A 23482-nucleotide genomic window follows, 5' to 3' on the forward strand; every position below is an offset into this window, starting at 1 on the left:
GATCATTACCAATTCCAGAAAATTCGACCACGTCGCCCCTCTTCTGCAAAAGGCCCACTGGTTACCGATTTCACATAGAATTACATATAAAATAGCACTAACATTTAAATCCCAAATGACAAATGCTCCAAGTTTCATTGATAAACTTCTCATACCCCACACTTCATCGCGTGTACTATGCTCCAGGTCTCAAAATTTATTGACAGTCCCTTCATTGAAAGTAATTAACACACGCCGAAATACATCATTCTCCGTCACAGCACCTACTACATGGAACTCGCTCCCTGCCTTTTTAAGAGAGAAAAAAAGATTAGATAAGTTCAAGGGATCTCTAAAGTGCTTTCTTTTTAAAGATGCATTCGAACCCTAAGTTATAACATCGATTCACTTATCCTCTCCTTCCTTTTAATACGTTCCCTCCTCCCCATTTGCGTTTCCCTTATCTGTTCCTTTTCTTTTCTTTTAAAATGTAGTTTATCCTTTTCCTCTTGTTCCAGTTTGTGATTTGTACCCATGCCTTTTCTCTGGTTTTTATTTCATTATTTATTTCCCAATTTTTATTGTAAATCGCTTAGAATGTTATGTAAAGCGATCAAACAAATTTTAATAAACTTGAAACTTAGGGCTCCTTTTAATAAGGTGCGCTAGCGTTTTTTAGCACACGCTCAAGATTAGCACACACTAACCACTCGCTAGACGAAAAATACTAACGCAAGCTCTATGGAGGCATTAGCGTCTAGTGCATGTGGCATTGTAGCGCACGCTAAGCGTGCGCTAAAAATGCTAGCGCGCCTTAGAAAAAAAGAGCCCGTAAACTTGAATTTCGATGACTCAGTTATTATGTAAGACAAAGAGTTCAACATGCAATTGCTGACTCATCGGAGGATGTAGGATAAACAGTTGAGTAGGCAGATATAGAAGTGTATACCTGGACAAGCATCCACCCGCTAAAAAGGGCACATAATGAAAATTTATAACCTGTACATTGTAGATTACGAGTTACATTCGTGGAGAAGTGGCACCGGGGCAGGCATGGGTTGCGTTTACCCCCTTGCTCTTTGTTTTTGCTACAAACAAAAGACATACACAGTACAGGAGAGGAAACAAACTGTTATAAGACACACACAGCCTCCAGAGGGAGGTCAGAGTCCTCATTTCTATGGCAGTCATGATGTATGCAACGAGCAGCTGCGTTTGAGCCCAGCTTAAAACCCTGCAGATCCACCAGCAGCGGCGAGACTTCACCAGAGATCTGCAATACGGATGAATCCGGTAATCCGCCTCCACCATGAGGGCCCAGCACAAGAAACCAAAGAGCTGGCCGGGATGAAGCCCGTGCCACCAAGCTGAGAAAGCAAAGGTCTTTATTAGAGGATGGCGCCGGCTGTGCTGGAAGACAAGTCGCCTCAGCCATTGTGAGGTGCTTCTGTTCCAGGTCCTGGTGAATAAGGACATTCTGTTCGTTGTTTCCAGGGTCCAAAGATCTGCACCAGAGAGGTCTTGGAGGAAACCCTCGTTTTCTTGCCTGTCTTCCAACCCGAAGCCTGCTGCCATGAAAAGCGATCCATCCAGCAGCCACTGAGAGTAATACACCAGCTTAAAGAGCTGTGTGGTGGCCCACATTGTGCGAACACAGTCAAATCCGATGCAGCTAGTAATATCAGCCCCAATGCTCAGGCGGCCCTTGACAAATGCTTTGAAAACGTGCAATGCTGTAGCAAAAAGGCAGCTCTGTCCTGCTAGCCAGAGGGGTGCTAGTGTGCGATGTGTGCCAGGTTGCCTGATCTTGGTTTGAAATCTTGTAAAGGAGCAGAGGGGACCCCCCAACAGGGCAGGAAAGAAGAACAAGTATGTGAAGAATGGCAGTGCTGTGTTCGACGGCTGTCGCCAGGAGAACTGGTGCTGAGAGTTCGCAGCCATGCTGCCTTTCACTTTTCCTTCATGAATGTCCAGTGCCAGTGATGTTACCCTCTGGGTCAGCAGCATGAGAGATGAAATAGCAAAGCACAGCCTAGAAAGTGAAGAACCATACGATATTTTAATGATGGCTTCCCCTCTTCCATCCAACATCAAACACCCAATCTGGAGTCAGTATTTAGTTTTGATAGGTGAATAAGAGCAGTGGCGCAGTAAGGGGGAGGGGTGTACCATCCCAGGTGCCATCTTCGCAGGAGGCACTGGCACCTCTCCTCCTCTCCCTCCCCCCCCCCCATACACACACACATGCACCTCTTTAACCCTTTACTGGGCATTGTTGCTCTTGATCAACATCAAGTTATGTAAAGCAGCCATTTTCACCAACTGCCAATTAAAGGGTTAAATGTTCACCAGCGTGAGCATCTTTTACTTGCTGCTCACGCTAACCTCGGCTCCCTTCTAATGTCTGGAAGATTCTGCTTGCGCTGGCAAACATTTCAAGAGTTACATGGGGGTGGGGCTTTCAAGCAGCGGTGAAGGGGGAGGGCACCGAGCGCGCAATTCCAGACACCAACCTCCCTTACTATGTCACCGAATAAGAGCATTAGCAATCACATTTTATTCTTCACAAAATGGCAAAGGTGGAAACGGAAACATTTTTGACTGATGTCTCAGTCACAAATGGCAAATAATTTACTCATTCCGTGAGGTTGAGCAGGTCATCACCGGCACAGCCAAGAGAAAAGAATAGCCAGCAGTGACAATTCCTTTGTAAAAGTCTCTGGTGAGGCCTCATTTAGAATACTGTGTGCAATTCCGGAGACTGCACTTCAAAGGACTTGGCTCTACTACTCAACTTTTCCAAATTTGAGTACAAGGGACTACTATCTTAGGCAAGGAAGGGTAAAATGATGTGCCCCAGATCACAAACACTGTCAGTAAACATAGAAACATAGAAGATAAGAACATAAGCAGTGCCTCCGCCGGGTCAGACCATAGGTCCATCCTGCCCGGCAGTCCGCTCCCGCGGCGGCCCAAACAGGTCACGACCTGTCTGAATCACCAGAAGGGGCTCCCTTGCCACCTTGGTTTCTCATTGAAGTCCTATCTTCAATGAGAAACCAAGATGACGGCAGAAAAGGGCTACAGCCCATCAAGTCTGCCCACTCTGCTTACCCACCCCCTGTCTATGCCCTAATGACCCAATTTCCTTATCTTGACCCTCGTAGGGATCAAGATAAGGAAATTTGGTAGCAAGTGAAAAGAAATTAGCTGTTCAACCCTCCAGAGAAAGTATAGGGGGGGAGATTTAAAAAAAAGCTAAGAGAAGCAGGAGGGAGTGCCAGCTTGAAGGAGATGGAGGTAGAGGGAAAGGGAATTGCACTTGTAAACCTCTTTTTTGTAGTTACATATTCAAAGCGGTGCTTAAAGTTTTAATGCCTACCAGCATCTAAGACTGTTTAAGCACCGCTAGGTGTGATTCTATAAATGGTGCCTAGCAGATGATTGACAGGTATGTTCAAAAGCGCCTACAAGCTAGGCATCATTAATTGAATCAGGGCCTTTGGTCATGCAGCATTATATAATAGCCCATAGGCAGATATTCATGTACAGTGTTCCCCCGCGAATTCATGGTTCGCAGACTCACTAATTCGCTGTATTCTCCGACCGCCTCTTCCTGCACTAAAGTCGGGCTACACCAATCAGGAGCTGCGTGTCAAAGCAGCTCCTGATTGGTGTAGCCTGACTTTAGTAACAGGAAGAGGCAGTCGGAGCATACCGCGAGTGATTTTCTTCACTCGCCGGCGCTCCAGCTGCCCTCTCCTGCCTCTCCTGTCTTTTGATAGGCGAAAAACTGTATTCGCGGTTTTTCAAAATTCACGGGGGTTCCTGGAATGGAACCCCCTGCAAATATCGGGAGAGTATTGTAAATCCAAATTAGTGCCAAATCATTCTAATTAATGTCAATAATTGATTATTAGCATACAATTGACTAAATAGTTTATGCACGCATCTGAGCTCTGTGTCCAAATCTGGATGACCAACTTTGGGTGACCTATATAGAATCTGGTGGAATGAAAATATCTATCCCTGGATTTTATGCTTTATTAATAGGAGTATGATTTTCGAGTCTAGGATGAAAGTGGGGTGCTGGTCACCTATTTAATTTTATTGTTTGTAATTTATGCTGTACTGTTTATCTGTAGTTGACAAGTATGTGTGTAATTTTGTAACCCGCCTTGGGTAAGGGCGGAATATACATAAATAAACCATAAATCATAGAGAGTTTTTTATGGCAATAAGTAGAGATAACAATTTCTTGTTCTATTTCTTTACCTGATACTTGCAGCCTCTTGCAGGTAATATTCCTTATAGTGCAGCCAGAGGTGGCAAAGAGTCTGCCAGGTCATCTGGAGAAGGAAAGCCCAGCGGTACACGGACTCAGGGCTGACAGAGTGGAACAGGACCACTGAACACAAGGCAGGGATGAGAATGAGCACGGAGTAGGGTCCCATGGCAACAAACGCCAGCGCCAGTCCTCCCAGGAGAAGAAAAAGGTATCTGAAGAGCAAAATAGTTCTATACAGCACGTGACATCATAGAACACTGTACAATAAAGCTATTTCATAATTCTTCAATGGTAGCCAAGAGTCTACAATCCTGACCACCGCCACCGGACCCTGTGTTCTTGCATCACTACAATGTGAAGCATAAATTTCAGGGTCCTGGATCAGATTATGTAGGGGCAGCAGAATGTCATTTTGAGGGGAAGAGGTCAAGCTCCACCCTCAGTTCCAACTCTAAATTTAGTCAATTTTATTTAAATCATATAGAGTATAATTATTCATTCAGATGGGACATTCTCAAATGAACCAATAAACGCTCAACAATGGGTACAGAGCAGAAGCGGAATGGTTCACTTTACAACCAAGATAGAAAAACATTCCATTCCAACTGGTGTCATATCAATGATAACAACAAACACTCCATCTACTATAACATTTCTTTACCGCATTACCCTTCAGATTTATGCGGTTTAACAAAGTAAAAAAAACTACTGCAAACACAGAGTAGAATACAAATTCAGTCTTTCAAACATTTCCTAAATAAGTAGGTCTTTAACAATTTCCTGAAGTTTTGATATGATGTACTGTAGATATAAAAAATTACTGATGAAAATCGTCATCCCAAGTGGATGCTTGAAATTACAGTAATCAATTATGATACAACCTTTGGGCGATGGAAAATCAAAAAATGTAGCTATTCGACTAGAACTTCAATGATGAGAAAAAAATGAATTGATCAACTACATATGTTCTTATAACCAATACTAGGAAGTTCTTCTTCACCCAACGAGTGGTGGATACCTGGGATGCGCTTCCAGAGGGAGTGATAGGACAGGGCACGGTATTGGAGTTCAAGAAGGGATTGGACAATTTTCTGAAGGAAAAGGGGATAGAAGGGTATAGATAGAGGACTAGTATACAGGTCCTGGACCTGATGGGCCGCCGCGTGAGTGGAATGCTGGGCATGATGGACCTCAGGTCTGACCCAGCAGAGGCACGCACGGCTTATGTTCTTATGTACATAGGCTGGAGCCATACCAGATATTTATAACAGAAGCAGCCAAACTTAAACTGCACTCTAGCCTCCATAGGGAGCCAGTATAATAGGGAGTTATATGGTCTACATTTTTCAGTTTAATAATCAGTCAAGCCAGATTTTTGGTGTTACTAGCTAGATGAACAATATTGCAGTAGTCCAGAGTACTCAGGACGAAGGACTGAACTAATAATCTGAATGATTTGTCATCAAAATACAATCTGATTACTCTGAATTTCCAAATAGCTATTTAGAGGTTTACCATACCATAACAGCACCAGGTCCATGAACTCAAACTACACTAACCTTATAAAACCCTATAAAAAAGTCAACAATGTAAATATTCTAGAACGCTGGAATATCTTCAGCTGGAAAAAAAAAAAAGGACAAGCCAGATTGCTACAAATTCCTACACAGAATCTGTATGTGCTTAGACAAGGAAAAGAGATCATCACACAGTAAAAATTAGCTAAAGATCAGAAGCAACTATACAGAAAAGTACGACAAACCAAACTCAGAGCAGCAGAACATCAAAGAAAGAGAAACAGAAATGTATAATTTCCTATACAGGACAAAATACAAGAAATCCACATTTTCAAAGGTGTCATGTCTTAAGGGCATTTTTACTAAAGCTTAGAGTGCACTAATGGAATTGATGCATGCTCAAAAGCTTGTTTTATATCTATGGGCTTCTTAGCATTTAGTGCATGCTAATTCCACATGGGGTGGAGGAGAGGAAGGAATGCAGAAGATAGGAAAGCAGAAAAAAGAGAAACTGGAACTGACTTGATGGAAAAAGAAATCTCCAATTTCGAAGGTTAAAAAAAAAGCACTTTATTTGGAATTTATTGACTGAAATACTGTGCGTCATCTTTGGGAAATGTGTATAGCAGATGTCTTTGTATTGTGATGAACAGAAAAGGAAACGCATTTCTGGTTTTCTCTAGTGTTACTTACTGAGTTTAACTTTTTGGAGTTCCCAGTTCAATTTTTGTCTACTTATTTTTGTTTCTAATTTGTGACCCCCTTGTTCTATATTTGGTGAGGGTCTGGCTTGAAATGTTTATTTGAAATGCCTTAGGGCTCCTTTTATCAAGCCGCGCTAGCAGGGTTAACGCGCGTGACTTGTCATCACGCGCTAACCCCATCGCTGGCTAAAAACTACCGCCTGCTCAAGAGGAGACGGTAGCGGCACGCGCTATTACGTGCGTTAAACCGCTAGCGCGGCTTGATAAGTACTATTGGCAATTTAGATAGTTATACTCCTGTATTTTTATAGTTTAACCAGAATTGTAGCCCATAATCAAGGTGCAGCCTTACTATGGCATGATATATATATATATATCGCTCCTCCTAAACTTACTTGCTCCACTTCATCACTGACGCTGAAACCGTGGATTGAAGACAAAGTTTTATTTTATTTTTCTTTCCAGCTTATGATTTATCTTTAATCATATCTATTGTTTTGCCTTTTGTCTTTGTTTTGTTCTATTTCTATCGTTTAAATTTCTCCAGAATTCTACTGTTCAACGGCTCCCCCTTCTGCTTCTATTCCTTTCTCTCCTCTCTTCTACCTTCCAAAGTATTTAGATCAATGCTGTCTTGTTAAAATGTTTATTTTATTTTTATTTTTCCTCTAACTCTACTTTTCACTTCTCTATTACCCTCCAGGTACTTTAGTTAGATTGTGAGCCTTCGGGACAGTAAGGGAATTTTTCAAGTACCTTTCTTATTTCTAATCTTAATGTATATTTTCTGTAAACCGCTTAGAACCTAACGGATGTAGCGGTATATAAGAAATAAATTACATTACATTACATTACATTACATAAAAGGAGCCCTTAGGCTCATAAACCTTTTACAAAAGTGCAGAAGAGGTTTTTAGTGCCGGCCAGCATTGAATGCTCCATTGCTCATAGGAACTCTATGAGCATTGAAGCAGGGCAGAGCATTCAGCGCACCGGCCAGTGCTAAAAACCTCTTCCGCACTTTTGTAAAAGGGGGGGAAATTGTATAAAATAATCTTTCTGCATTGAGCAGGAAGATACGGGGAAGAAAATTAAGACTGCAGGGATGGTGAGTGGACAGGGATGGAAAATGCGGGGACGGTGAGGGGACAGGGAAGAAAAATGCACTTCATTGTGGGGATGGTGAGGGGATGGAGACAAATCTTTGTCCCCCATGTCACTCTCTAGTTGGAATGAGCTTCTGTGTACCAGATGATCTGAGCAAAACATTCTAAATCAGCAAGGTTTACAATGGTGTGAAATGCCAATTAAGGGCATATGGGAGGCCAGAGTCTCAAAGAGCTATTAAGTGGAAAACATAGTGAAAGCCTCCCCTCTCGTTCATCTCAGATCCCCAGTGAAGTGCTGAACTGCTATAATGAGTATGTTTATGGTTAGGGTAGGATTTCTGAATGGGAAAGGGAGAAACATGCCTCAAGATTTAGGGATTAACTAAGGTCAGTAATTTAGCCAAAGTAGCACTTCAGCCTCTTTCAGTAAAATAATGCTTGGAAATAAAGGTTAATTTAAAAAGATAAGAACATAAGAAGGGCCATACTGGAGGGGGGTTAGAAGGAGGGAAAGACAGATTATAAGATTAGATTGTATGTATATGAATAATGAATGGAAGAAATGGCATTAAAATTAGTATTATTATTATGGAGGTTAGGTCTGAGGTGGAGTTTTGGTGAGTCTAGGGTGGAGCTTTTAGACACCCCCCCTCAAAAAACAAAAAAAAAAAAAATAAAGCGTTCCACTGCTTATGCTTTTTACTCAAAAAATATTAGAACGCAATTACTTTTTTACATAAGTAATTTTTTTGTTTCAAATTGTTTTATTAAGAATTTTACAATTACAGATATAAATACATTATATTGTAAATATGGTACCAGCAAAAACAGAGATGCAACCAGGGAGCAACATTTACAATGAGTAAATGAGAATAAGTACTGGTATATGAAGTTATAAGAAGAGACTAGTAAGTTTATTACGTAAGACTGCAGAACATGCATACTTCAGTACAAAAACGGCTCACAGACAGCGGTCCTGTTTAGTTCATTCATGTGCGGACAGAGAATGAGAATGTGGAGAGAGGATGATATAAAATTCTCATCTTTGATTGTGTAGAGAGTTCCAAAAGGAATCTTCACAAGGTAGGTTTTCGTATATGATTTTATTTTATGTAACGGTGCCGTTACACTGTCGTGTTATCCACTCTGTTATACATTCAACTTTTGTGCATTCTGTCGACATGCGGGAAACGCCGAGACTCCGCTTTATATGTTATCTTTTTAGGGTTATTTATTCACGTATTATATATTTTTTTTGTTTGAGTCATTGATAGTTAATTACTTCTTTCTCTTTATTGCAGTATAAGTGTATCCATTGTCTTTATATATCATTTACCATAGTTCAAACTAGCCCTATCTAATATGATGTCATTTTTATATTTGATTAGAACTCTTATGAGGCTTCCTATTTGCTTTCAACTACACCGTGCAAATAAGTAATAAGGTACATCTGTTCCCTTAAACTTAAATGTTTAGAGTGTATGAATGAAGCGCTCAAATCAGGTTCATATGTACTTATAACACATGGCATATGTTCATATTTTAAAGAAACGTTATATATTTAATGATATTTATGTGCCTATGAGTTGTTTTATCTTCATCTATTTATGTATTGTATTTAGCTTGTACTGTTTTTAAATGTTTTTAATTTTTTATCGTTAAGAATTTTATGCTTTGATGCATCATTTTTTGTTTTCATTTGTTTATGCGCTAACCTACTCATTTTCAATCCCTATTAAATATGTTTTTATTTCCCACTTTCACTGTCCCCTACGGAAAGCGCACGGCTTATTTTAATACCTGGGCATTGTTTTGGGTCCTGACCCTTCACAGCTGTATCATCTTAATATACTTCCTTTATTTCAACTCACAAAGGCCAATCTTGGCCAATGGTCTATGCTTCCTCTGTCTCTTATGGGTCACATTAGCCTGTATGCAATGGTCATTGTCCCCAAGTGGTTGTACTGTTTACAAACTCTTCCACTTCAGGTGACATCGAAGGATCTTCAGTTGTTACATCGGATGGTGGCCCGTTTTTGTTGGGTTGGGAAGAGAGCTAGGATGCGATTTTCACAGTTAATTGGAAACTGGAGACGGGGAGGAGTGGGGATTCCGGACCTCCAATTATATAACTTGGCATGCCTTCTTTGTCATGTGGAGGATTGGTATAATAATACTGACCACTTTTCTTCTTTGGAGATGGAACGAGCCTACTGTGATCCTTTGCATCTTTTTTATGTGCTTCAGTCCAGTTCGCGAGCGCTTCCTGGTCATATTCGCTCTTCTGGAATTTTTCACACAGCTAGGGTCTATTGGAAGGATCTTGCTCATTAGGGGGGATTTGACCCCCCCAATGTAGTAGTCTCTTGTCACTCCAGGGTAATATAGCCTTTCGTCCTGGAATTGAGTCAGCAGTTTTTCAACATTGGGCTCGGCATGGTTTTACGCTGCTTTATCATGTTCTCATGGAGGAGAGAACGTTGTGTCCATTGGGTTTCTTCGGTGGGGAGGGGGCCTCTTGGCCAGCAATGTTTGCTTATAGACAGCTAGATCATTATATAAGGTCCTTACCCCAGGAGTCTCTACAGGCTCTGCAGTTCCCTGTTTGGAGCCTACCTAGACAAATTATTCTGCCTACATCCCTCTCAGTATGGTTTCAGGCCCAAACACAGCACAGAATTACTACTACTCACACTAACTACCAAAATCAAACAGCGGGGAGTGTGTGGCAGTGGGGAGTGGTTAAAGCTACAGCCTCAGCACCCTGAGGTTGTGGGTTTAAACCCACACTGCTCCTTGTGACCCTGGGCAAGTCACTTAATCCCCCCCATTGCCCCAGGTACATTAGATAGATTGTAAGCCCACTGGGACAGACAGGGAAAAATGCTTAAGTACCTGAATAAATTCATGTAAACCGTTCTGAGCTCCCTTGGGAGAACGGTATAGAAAATTGAATAAATACATAAATAAAATGCTCAGCAAGGGACACCAATCAATTCTCCTACAATTTGACATATCAGCTGTGTTTCACTGTGTCAATCATAAACTCCTACCGAGTAAACTCAATGCACTAGGTATGACTGGAACTGTCCTCAACTGGTTCAATAAGTTACTGACAAACAGAGAATACTGTATACTTCTCCCTCGGTATTCGTGGGGGTTAGGTGCAGAGCCGAACCGCAAAGTGTGAAAAATCATGAATAACTTCTCGGCCGGCTCTGACCCACCCTCGCCTCCCTCCTGCGTCCCCGGAACCTTACCTGGTGGTCTAGCGGTGAAGCGGGACAGGAGCGATCTTCCAATGCTCCTGCCCCGTGCAGAGCCGTCATCAAAATGGCTGCCGTGAGTTCCTGTTGTAGTCTCGAGACCACCGCTAGACCACCAGTTAGGTTCCGGGGAGGCTTGGACGGCTTAAAAATAGCCAAAAAATGAAAATAGTTTTTTTGTAAAAAACAAAAAAAATTGCAAATAACCAAATCCACAGATACTGAAGCTGCGGATTCGGAGGGAGAAGTTGGAAAGCCTGTGGAATACCTCATGGGTCCCCACTCTCACCGGTGCTCTTCAACATTTTTATGAGCACCATGGACATCCTCATCTTCACCATTGGGCGAATGTCTACTATCCTAAGCAGACAAAATAATCCTCCTAATCCCACTTTATGACAACGCTAGGGAGTCCTCCAATAAGGTTTCCAAAGACACTGAAAAAAAATCTACCTTGGGCACTCTCCAATAAACTAAAACTAAACACCACCAAAACCAAGTTTTTTGGGGTTCCACACTACCACACATTCAGCACCCGTGGTCCTAACCTTGCCTTCTGATGCAACACTAAGAGCTCCTTTTACGAAGCCGCGTTAGCGGTTTAATGCGCATAATAGCGCGCGCTAAACTGCCAGCCGTCGCTATCCGCTACCGCCTCCTCTTGAACAGGCGGTAGTTTTTCGGCTAGCGCAGGGGTTAGCGCGTGATAAAAAGTCACGTGCGATAGAGCCACTAATGCGGCTTCGTAAAAGGAGCCCTAAATGTTGAGAAGTCCTCCAAGGTGCTTTGAATCCTGCTTAACTCCACACTTTCCTACGAACCCCAAATATCCAACCTCTGGGCGGGGAGGGGGGGGACTTTCTACAGCTTAAAGCAACTAAGACTAATCAAACCCTACTTCTATAGCAACCGCGTTACAATTCTGGTTCAGAGGCTAGTCCAAGGGCTCCTTTTACGAAGCCGCGTTAGCGGCTTTATCACACGCAACTTTTTATCATGCGCTAACCCCCATGCTAGCCAAAAAACTACCGCCTGCTCAAGAGGAGGCGGTAGCAGCTAGCACGGCCAGCAGTTTAGTGCGCACTATTTCGCACGTTAAATCGCTAACGCGGCTTCGTAAAAGGAGCCCTAAGTTTCCAAGTTTTTTGGGTTTTTTTTAAAATCTTTATTCATTTTTAAAACTCACAATAAGTGTAACATAAAATACATACATTTTATACTTTAACATCATTTAATATCAAATTCTAACTCGCGTCAATTATCCCCCTCCCTTATATCCAACAATTATTCATAAGTGAAAGAAATCATAAAATATTCCCCCTCACCCTGGACGTGTAGGAACAAAAGGAAAAAAAATTAATATTTATTCTATGCAGTAATTTCAATCTTTACAGTATCTTGTTAATGGCTCCCAAATAACCTGAAATTTCCAAGTGAGCCCACCGGGACAGATAGGGAAAATGCTTGAGTACCTGATTGTAAAAACTGCTTAGATAACCTTGATAGGCGGTATATAAAATCATAATAAACTTGATTTTCTATCCCAACTTAGGAGGAATCTTCAGGGCGGCTTACAATCTAATACAGATTTAATCACAATTCAGTTTTATCCTAGCACAACTTGACTATTGCAACTCTCGCTACGCGGGCAGAACCTCCTCCCAAATGTACAAACTCCAATTGATCCAGAACACTGCAATCAGGCTGATTTTCGGCTTAAAAAGTAAGACCGCGTCTCTGCATACTACCGCATGCGTCACAGGCTGCCTGTAAATGACCGAATCTTGTTTAAACTTTCCTGCATTGTACACCATGCACTAAATACCAACTCACCGGAGCAGATAACCCACCTGTTCTTCACCTCAACCAGGATAAACAACACCCACCAGCTGATCATCTCCTCTTCCAAGGGAGTGAAATACAAGTGAATATTCAACACCCTTTTCACATAGATCGCTACAAGAACCTGGAAAGCCCTTCCAAAATCCATAAGAACAGAACTGAATTACTTCTCCTTCAGGAAAAGATTGATAAATTCCTTTTAGCTCAATGACTCTGTTCTCTTACCTTTACAATGCAATGGACCTCCACAACGTATTGTAAATGACTCCTCTCTTGCAACAATGTAACCTTCCTTTACAATGTTTTGTAACCTTTTCCCCTTTTCCCCTCTTCTCTAGTCATTCTCTAGTGAGGTTGTGGGTTCAAACCCTGCACTGCTCCCTGTGACCCTGGCCAAATCATTTAATCCTACACTGCTCCAGGTACCTTTAATACATTGTGAGCCCATTGGGAGAGATAGGGAAAATGCTGTATGTGTGGTTGTAAAATTACATAAAGGGGGTATACAAGTCCCAATCCCTCCCCCCCCCTCCTTCTGTAAATCTGATAAATCCTGTTTTGCACTGACTTATACAGAATGAGATGGTGCATGACTGAAATAAGATGATATATGACACAGACGAAATGGCTTAAAATGAAATATGAGTTTGAGATGCTGTATGAAAGAGGTGGGATAAAAACAAGAGAAGATGATATACTAGGTGGTCCGAATGTCAAATTGAAAATAAAAATGCTAACGCATACCTGGCGTTCACAGATAAATATCCGAGGAAGCAAAGGTAAGTAAACAAAACAGCAAATGGAAAAGCAAGGATCTGGTACACAGCCACAGGATGAAGACAGAGCAGAGCCAACCAATCCATCAATGCCCTAGAACTGGCCAAGCAGGAGCAAAATATAGCAACGACCCTCGTAACAACTTCTTTACACTGACTGTCTCGTCCCGTTTTATAATGGATTGAGGGGCAACGATGGAGGGGCTGTGGCCTGCATGATAAGATACATAAATAAAACGTGTAGATGCTGAAGGCCATGGTCACCAAGTTACCTGTGTCGGGAGTTTAATTCATGGCAAAGAAAACTAAACAGGACAGCCTTCTGTTTGCTTTCTTAATAGTCTTTTCTGCACCCCTAATTGCATTCCTCACTTGCATGTGCAGCAAAAACGGTAATGGTTGTTCTGCTCGAGTCATCAGAAATCCCACATAGTTCAATTCAAAAGAAGACAAGAATGCAGAGATAAGATATGGTACATTTTCCACTGTATACCGTCATTTAAATAAAAGAAAAAGGGATGTTAATCCCTGGATAAGGGGCTCAGGATTTCCTGAAGCTCTAGCAGAAAATATTTTAATTATTACCAACGGCAGGAATGTGTAATATCCTGTGAGGAATGTAGCGTGAAATACTTTGCAGTAGGATAAACCACTCCCTAGATGTATAAAATATATACTTGCAGATGCCTGTTATTTTTTTGTAAGAGGACAATGAAACTCTATTGAAGGTGGCTTTATGGGGTGACGGGACAATCGCATGCCAGATACCAGCGCGCCGACAATCGAGCGCTGACAGTTTGGCGCAAGACACAAGCACGCCACGGGAAAACTTAGTTTTAAAGAGCTCCGACGGGGGGGGAACCCCCCCCCCCACACACACACTTTACTGCATACTGTTCACGCTGTTATTGGGGGAGGTGTGAGGGGGGAACCCCCCATATTATAGAGAAAACGGAACTTTTCCTGAAAAAAAATTGGAAAAAGTTCCGTTTTCTCTATAATGGAGGGTTCCAACCCCCCAACCCAACAGCAGCACGAGCACTATGCAGTAAAGTGGGGGGGGGGGGGGTTTCCCTACTCACACCCCGCTTCAGAGCTCTTTAAAACTAAGTTTTCCCGTGGCGTGCTGGTGTCTTGCGCGCGACTGACTATGAACCCTTTATGGAGATTATCGTGGAGGAAAAGAGAGAGGTAGGTTATCACATAGGATGAACCAGAGGGATGAGCAAGACCAACAGAAATCCAACTAATTGAAGGCAATATAAATAGTTCAAAACGCACATCCAGGTTGATTGGGGAGGGGGGGTAGTCATTATGATCATATTTCCCCTAAGTCAAAACAGCTTCACCGGCTGTGGTAGATTTTCAGATACAATATAAAGCTTTGGTTCAAAATTTTCAGTGCCTATTTGTGTCAGCCATGGCCTATTTGCAAGATTTGATTGAGGTTTATAAGCCAGAAGCGCCACTGATCAGTATCAGACAGAATGGTGATGGGGCGTAGTGGTTAGTGCTATAGCCTCAGCACCCTGAGGTTGTGGGTTCAAACTAGGGTTAGACAAAAAATAAAACAGAGAGCTACAACCAATAAACAACGGGATTCAAAAGTAAATCTCAAAGATAAGAAAAAGAAATCCCTAAAGAGTATATACCACAGAAAAATACTATAATATCAGAGCAATGTACTCAAATTGCAAAATTAGAAATATTGTACATATTTATTAATTTAAAATTTGCAAAAATATCACAAAATTTTCACACAATAGCATATACAGAACACCATACAAACACTACAAACAAACCAAACAAGATATAACAACATGTAACATATAACAGGCTGGAAAAGGCCACACAAAAAATCATCCAATGATATATAAATATAGCTGTGTTCAAAAGTTCATAAATCACTTAGCTTGAGAGTTCGAAGTCTTCCTGGAACAGTGTCCACGAGGAATAGAGCAAGCAAGATGATTGTGGGCCATCCAGAAAGGAAAAAAAAATAAAAAAACCAACATCCCAAACAGATTAGAGTTCTAATCCAACCTCCATATCACAAAGTGCAGGTGCAAGTGCAAACGTGCTGTCAGTAAACAGTATAATAAGTTAGATTTTGCAATTTAAGTACATTGCTCTGATATTATAGTATTTTTTCTGTGGTATATACTCTTTAGGGATTTCTTTTTCATATCTTCAAACTAGGGTTACCACATTTTTCTCCAGGAAACCCTGGACACATGACCCCGCCCCATTCCACTTCCAGCCCAGCCCCGTTCAGCCTCCAACCCCGCCTTGCCCCCCACAAAGCCTCCTCTCTCCTTCCAGATGAGCTCCAGCTGAGGCTGAAGGGCCTGGAGCATGTTAAGATGTGACCTCATCTGCACACGGCACATGCTCAGAGCCCCTCCAGATGCAGCCAGAGCTCATCGGGGCTTTACAAAACCCAGACAAATGACAAGTTTTGGAAAGCCCATCCGGGAGCCCGGACAGTCCTCTCAATACGTGGTACGTGTACCCTTGAGGTTACATGAGCCGCTTGTTGGGGGTATAAGAAAAGGGGTAGGCTTGAAGCAATTCAACAAAATGAGTGATAAAGGAAGATGTATTGCAACAAAAAAATCACTCTAAATAATGCTTATAAGGATGCTGTGCAGATGGTATAATTAGGTCTACAAAAATTTTTATGCTCAGAATCATGGAGGGGGTAACTGGGAAACACCCCAGAACCTGCCATCTCACCGCCCAATCATCGCATGTAAAAAGTAGACAGCATATTATATCATGTCTTTGAAGGTGTAAACTAAAACACAGCCCGATAGGGCTTCAAATTTTTAAAGGTGTACGTCTGATTATTTTAGAAAAACTCAGCAAACTTATCTTTTAGCTTGCAGGTTCCGACGTGCACGTTTCGTTCCTGCCTCAGGGAACCAACGATAGTAGGTGGAAAACACTCATGCGGTGGTTGAGGAGAATCTTTGAGACCACCGCATGAGTGTTTTCCACCTACTATCGTTGGTTCCCTGAGGCAGGAACGAAGCGTGCACGTCGGAACCTGCAAACTAAAAGATAAGTTTGCTGAGTTTTTCTAAAATAACCAGACGTACACCTTTAAAAATTTGAAGCCCTATCGGGCTGTGTTTTAGTTTACACCTTCAAAGACATGATATAATATGCTGTCTACTTTTTACATGCGATGATTGGGCGGTGAGGTGGCAGGTTCTGGGGTGTTCCCCAGTTACCCCCTCCATGATTCTGAGCATAAAAATTTTTGTAGACCTAATTATACCATCTGCACAGCATCCTTATAAGCATTATTTAGAGTGATTTTTTTGTTGCTTGTTGGGGGTAGGCAGCACTGGTCAATACCGAGGATATTGCCTGCTTGCTTATTCCCTGAAGCCGCTGCCAGGGATCCTTCCTTCCTGCCAGAAATATGAAGACCAGAAATGAACTGAGAACCCCAATAAATTAAACACAGCAAGTAATGCAACTCTAGAGAAACAAAACCCGAAGTGCCTTTCTTTTTATACTGCGGCACAAGCGTAGGGGATCCTGGATCCAGGCCCCCACCAAAATTAGCCACTTCCTTTACTATGGCTGGTGGGGATCCTGAAGCCCTGCCAGCTGAAGACCACCTTCTCACCCTCCTCCTTCTCCAGTCTGGCAGCCAGAAGTCTCCAAGTTCTGCAGTCAGTTGCAGTGTCCCTGAGTTGCCATTGGCTGCAGGGTTTGGAGAGATGTGGCTGCGGAACTGGAGTAAGAGGACTTCAGCTGGTGAGGCCTGGGAATCCTTGCCAGATCAGTTATTTATATTTTGCATTTGAGCAACGTGAATGGAGAAAATGTGGTGCCCGCCCACTTTGGGCTCCGTCCTTCCCCCCCCCCCCCCCAATCAGCCGTCTGGTTTTGCAACTGAGCACAATACAAAGAGACCTAACAAATTCCACTTAAATACCTTTTATCTACCTTTGTTGTATGGACATTTTAATTTCCTCTTCTGCCTTTCTGTGTCTTTTGCTAATTCTCTTTCCAGTGGCTGGTATCCATTCAAGCTTTTTTTGTTTTTTTTTTTGTTTATTTACTACACCTGTCTCTGATATGGAATCTGATATACTAATCGTTTCTATTAGTTTTTTTACTCCTGTATCCAATTATCTCTCCTTTCCTCCCTCCCATTATCCATCATTTTATTCCCCCTCCCTCCCCCCCCCCCCCCCGCACCACCACCAAGTTTCTGGACCCATCATTTCTTCCTCCCTCTCATCACCTCTGGACTGGTGCAGCATTTTCCCCTCACTCTCACCCTCTCTTCCCACAACTAGTTTAAAATAGCTCCAGGGGCCCCCCAATAACCTGCATCTCTTCCCCTTCCCCCAGCACTGCCTGACATTCTCTCCTGTTCCCCTAATCTTCATGTCTATGAAAATCATTTCCTGTGGCAGCAACTCTGATCGGCCGCCTCCTACATCCTTATGTGTCCCTTCTGTGTCTCTGTCCCTTTCCTTTCTCCAGTTTCAGTATGTGCCCTCAAAGTGTCCTGATCCAGCCATTATAGTCATCAGTTTTCCCTCTGTATCTTTGTCTTACCCTCTCCATTTCCCTCTTTGTCCCTGTCCCCTCCTGTGATCAGCATTGTGTCCCTATTCCCCCCACACCCCATCAGTGTTGGCCCACTGTGTCCCTATCGCTTCTCCCTCCATTCCTAGTATCTTTTCACTCTCTCCCGTCCCTCTCCTCTCTCTTCCTTCCCCAGAGCCAGGATCTCTCCCTCTCTCATCCCTCTCCCTCCTCCCAGTTCTGTATATCTCCTTCAAAGGTCTCCAGGGTGTGTCCTCTCTCTTCCATTCACCATCTATCCCCCTTTCTTCTGCTAGTGAGTCAGTAAGTCACTTTCCTCCCCACTACAAGTTGGTTCCAGCATCTTTCCTCTTCATGCCTGTCCCTCCCATTCAAGAGAGCAGCAATTAGTTCCCTTTCCCTCTCCCCTGCAGGTCAAGTATTTCTCCCCCTCCCTATGGTTCCAGCGTCTCTCCTTCCCACAGGCTCCCCACGGTCTAGTGTTGCTAATGTGCCTCATCCACTACCAGCAGGCACATTAGTCTAAGGGCCTCAATCTTCCCCATGAAGCATCCTGCCTATTTAGAACAGGAAGTTGCCTCCTCAGAGGCAACTTTCTGTTCTGGGTAAGCAGGAGCATCACAGGGAAGATTGAGGCCCAGGGGCAATTGAGATAGGTTAGGAACACTAGTGAATTGCCGCAAGTGGGAAGGAGAGAAAAGCTGCAGGCCACATATGTTAGTCTGTGCTGGGATAAAGGTGGCAGGCCATGGGACCCCTTTGAACTGTGGGGCCTAGGGCAGATGCCCTGTTTGCCCTCCCCTAACACCGGCCCTGTATATGGTGACTAAAGTTGCATGTGCAAATTTGGCCATGCGGCTAATTACACGTGCAACTTAATTGTTGTTATTCGTATAGATGTCTGATATGCGGGCTATAAGTGTAATAAATAAATAAATAATTGTTTAATGAATCGATGAACCCTAAAATTGGCCATTAACAAGCAATTATTGGCACTATTTATTTATTTATTTAAAAGATTTCTAACCTGCTTAAACCTACACGCACCACTTTCTAAGCATCCTCTATAATAAAATCCTTACCCGCGCATGTGCAGTTGAAACGGCGTGATCCCTGCCACTGTGATTTGTGCTTCCGTGCCGTGTTCCATTTGCAGCGGGGGGGGGGGGGGCAGAGAGAGATAGGCAGGGGGCTAGGGAGCGAGACAGACAGACAAGGGGCCAGGAAGAGACACAGACAGAAAGAATGACAAACAGACAGGGGGGCCAGAGAGACAGACAGTCAGCCAGCGGCCAAGGAGCGAGAAAGAAAGAAAGAGAAACAGACAGCGGCTAAGGAGACAGAGAGACAGAAAGAAAGACAGACAGACACATCTATTCTAGCACCCGTTAATGTAATGGGCTTAAACACTAGTATTCTATAAAATGGTGCACATAAATTCTAATTCTGAAAAGGGGACGTAGCCATGGGAGGGACATGGACGGATCATGGGTGTTCCTATAAATTACATGCACTGTTATAGAATAAGCCGAACCTGCCCAGAATTTAGGCACGGGCATTTACACCATGTTTTCTTTGGTGTAAATAGTCACGCCTAAATTTTTGTTGTGGGGCTGACCGCTATATGCAAATTCTATAAATCAGGCCCAACTTTGGGTCAGATTTATAGAATAATGCTAAGCATGGTGTTTTTGGGTGCCATATACAAAATCTAGCCCAAAGTGACAGTATTCTAAACATTTGCATGCTTATGTGGTGTGTAAGTGTGGCACCCTGTTATACAATTGCCTTCACATGAACAGTGCCATCAAAAATTCCATCTGATCACTCTGGCACTACGTATTCAGATAGCACCAGGGAGCGTGAGATTATTTCGTCTGTTTGCACATACAGTGGTACAACTACATCTAAGAACATAAGAATAGCCTTACTGGGTCAGACCAATGGTCCATCAATTCCAGTAGCCTGTTATCACAGTGGCCAATCTAAGTCACTAGTACCTGGCCAAAACCCAAAGAGCAGGAATATTCCATGCTACCGATCCAGGGCAGATAAGCAAATACCGATCCATACTGATAAGTGAATATTCATGAGAGATATGCATACAGTGGAGGCAGTGCGTGCAAATATTCATTGTGGATATCCTGAAAACCTGACTGAGTGGGGTGCCACCAGGACCATGTTTTGGAACTACTGAAATAAAGAATATACCAACAGGACAAATACATCTGTTATATAATATGGGCCCTAATTATTTATCTAAGACCAACATGCTACTCGCACCAGTTTCCTTTTCCAACAGAAATACCTCCAATTGAGATAAAGGGGATGGGACTTGATATACCACTTTTTCTGTGTGGTTTATACAATCAAAGCAGAGAAAAAAAAGTGTCCTAAACTAAATCGCTCAGCTATGCGGGTGAAGAGTAATTCTATAATAAGAACAAGGAGTGGAAAAAAAGAAATTATACTATACAAGACATATGCAAAATATTTGTTTCAAACTTCTCTGTTAAAAGTTAATATTAATTATCTTGAAGCTGGAGCGGCAAGGTATTCAATCCCTTATACTCCTCTAAAGGTCAATGGTTCCAATAGACTTGGGAACCTTTCTGGGACTCCATGCCGCACGTTGCATGAAGCAGAATTCTGAACTTTAATTCTGGTCTGTGGTCAATGACTCGCTGTTTTGTAATTCTAGGGATGTGCAGAGTGGGCCTTCTGGGGTTGGGTTAGGGAGGTTGAGTATAGGCTGGGAAGAAATTTGAAAATGTGGAAGTGTTGGTCTTGATTGTTGGAACTGTACCGCTTTTACTTCTCGTGCTTTGTTACTGGAGGTTGTGGTCAGTCCTATTATTGCTCTTGACTAGTCTTCTACCTTTGAGAAAAGGGATGGGATGACTTCTCTATGAGGAAAGGCTTAAAGCGGCTAGGGCTATTCATCTTGAAGAGACGGCTCAGGGATGATATAAAATAATGAGTGAACTGGAGCGGGTAGATGTGAATCGAATGTTTACTGTTTCCAAAAATACTGGGACTAGGAGGCATGCAATAAAGGTGAGCCAGTTGATATAGTATATCTAGATTTTCAGAAAGCTTTTGATAAAGTTCCTCACGAGAGGCTCCTGAGAAAATTAAAGAGTCATGGGATAGGTGGCAAAGTTCAGTTGTGGATTAGGAATTGGTTATCGAAAATAGAGGGTAGAGTTAAATGGTCATTTTTGTCAATGGAAGAGAGTAAACAGTGGATTGTCACAGGGGTCTGTACTGGGACTGGTGCTATTTAACTTATTTATAAATGATCTGGAAATTGGAACGACGAGTGAGATAATTAAATTTGCAGATGGCACTAAACTGTTCAAAGTTGTTAAAATGCATGCAGATTATGAAAAATTGCAGGCAGACCTTAGGAGATTGGAAGACTAGGCGTCCAAATGGCAGATGAACCTTAAGGTGGACAAATGCAAAGTGATCCACACTGGGAATAATAACCTGAATAGCAGTTACCAGCTGCTAGGGTCCACCTTGGGGATTAGCATCCAAGAAAAGGATCTGGGTGTCATCGTAGATAATACGATTAAATCTTCTACCCAATGTGTGGCAGTGGCCAAAAAAGCAAATAGGATGCTAGGAATTATTAAAAAAGGGATGGTTAACAAGATGAAGAATGTTATAATGCCCCTGTATCACTCCATGGTGCAACCTCATCTGGAGTATTGCGTTCAATTCTGGTCACCTTATCTCAAGAAAGATATAGTGGCGATAGAAAAGGTTCAAAGAAGAGCGACCAAGATGGAAAAGGGGATGGAACTCCTCTTGTATGAGGAAAGACTAAAACGGTTAGGGCTCTTCAGTTTGGAAAAGAGACGGCTGAGGGGAAATATGATTGAAGTCTACAAAATCCTAAGTGGAATAGAACAGGTACAAGTGGATCGATTTTTTTTTACTCCATCATAAATTACAAAGACTAGGGGACATTCGATAAAGTTACAGGGACATACTTTAAAAACCAATTGGAGGAAATTTTTTTTTCACTCAGAGAATAGTTAAGCTCTGTAAAGCATTGCCAGAGGATGTAGTAAGAGCGGATAGTGTAACTGGTTTTAAGAAAGGTTTGGACAAGTTCCTGGAGGAAAAGTCCATAGTCTGTTATTGAGAAAGACATGGGGGAAGCCACTGCTTGCCCTGTATTGGTAGCATGGAATATTGCTACAACTTGGGTTTTGGCCAGGTACTAATGACCTGGATTGGCCACCGTGAGAATGGGCTACTGGGCTTGATGGACCATTGGTCTGACCCAGTAAGGCTATTTTTATGTTCTTAAAACAAAAATATTTCTTCACACAACATATAATTAGACTCAAATTTGTTGCCAGAGAGTGTGGTGAAATCAGTTGGCTTCGCAGGGTCTAAAAAAGATTTGGATAAATTCCCAAAAGAGAAGTCCATAGGCCATTATTGAGATGGCTTGGGAAAATCCACTGCTTATTCCTAGGATAAGCAGCATAAAATCTGTTTTACTACTTGAGATCTATCTAGGTACTTGGGACCTGGGTTGGCCACTGTTGGAAACAGGATACTGGGCTTGATGAAACTTCAGTCTGTCCCAGTAGGGCAATTCTTATGGTCATAGGACAAAGAAAGGACTGCAGACAGGTGTACAAGATGCAGGCAAAATTTATTATAAACTAATAAACAAATTGTTGCGTACAAAAAAACCACTTATAGTAATATGGGACCCGACACAGTCCGTGTTTCGATCAACACTGTTTTCCTCAGGGGTCCCATATAAAGGTGGTAACACATAAACGCAACAAAAATGCCTGATCTGTATATGGTGTGGTATGTGAGCAGTATGTGTTATTGTGCTCTATGGCAGTGGTTCCCAACCCTGTCCTGGAGGAACACCAGGCCAATCGGGTTTTCAGGCTAGCCCTAATGAATATGCATGAAGCAAATTTGCATGCCTATCACTTCCATCATATGCAAATCTCTCTCATGCATATTCATTAGGGCTAGCCTGAAAACCCGATTGGCCTGGTGTTCCTCCAGGACAGGGTTGGGAATCACTGCTCTATGGGACCCCTGAGGAAGACAGTGTTGATCGAAACCGTGTCAGGTCCCATATTACTATAAGTGGCTTATTTGGACGCAACAATTTGTTTATTAGTTTATAATAAATTTTGCCTACATCTTGTACACCTGTCTGCAGTCCTTTTCTTTGTCCTTGGTTTATCATTTTAGACTGCAGTTTTGTTGGCTCTTCCTTTTTGTCCTAATTCTTATGGTCATGCCAGGAAATCCATTATGGCCAAAATTATTGTGTTAAGGAGGTTTTCACTGTTATAGCAGGGCAGAAATGCTAGCACTGTAACAGAGACACTGAGAGATTATGCACCCTAAACATGCACCTATTCTATAGAATT

At 42.4% G+C, this 23482-nt stretch overlaps 1 protein-coding gene across 1 annotated transcript; it reads right to left on the reverse strand.

Moving 5' to 3' along the window:
- Positions 1-999: 999 nt before the first annotated feature.
- Positions 1000-13568, reverse strand: MBOAT4 (membrane bound O-acyltransferase domain containing 4). The gene is made up of 3 exons (XM_033960737.1): positions 13450-13568; positions 4255-4479; positions 1000-2011 (listed from the first exon to the last, which is right to left on the reverse strand). The coding sequence occupies exons 1-3, from the start codon at positions 13566-13568 to the stop codon at positions 1000-1002; spliced, it is 1356 nt and encodes a 451-aa protein (XP_033816628.1).
- Between the last annotated feature and the right edge of the window lie 9914 nt (positions 13569-23482).

The sequence above is a fragment of the Geotrypetes seraphini genome, chromosome 1, assembly GCF_902459505.1.
Source record: "Geotrypetes seraphini chromosome 1, aGeoSer1.1, whole genome shotgun sequence".
NCBI classification, from domain to species: Eukaryota; Metazoa; Chordata; class Amphibia; order Gymnophiona; family Dermophiidae; genus Geotrypetes; species Geotrypetes seraphini.

Excerpts from the sequence above, each read along its gene's own strand:
- MBOAT4 (XM_033960737.1), bottom strand. The coding sequence starts at position 13,568 with ATGGATTGGTTGGCTCTGCTCTGTCTTCATCCTGTGGCTGTGTACCAG. Across the intron at positions 4,480-13,449 it reads TATTTATCTGTGAACGCCAG|ATACCTTTTTCTTCTCCTGG; the intron begins GTATGCGTTAGC and ends TTTGCTCTTCAG. Across the intron at positions 2,012-4,254 it reads CAAGAGGCTGCAAGTATCAG|GCTGTGCTTTGCTATTTCAT; the intron begins GTAAAGAAATAG and ends TTCACTTTCTAG.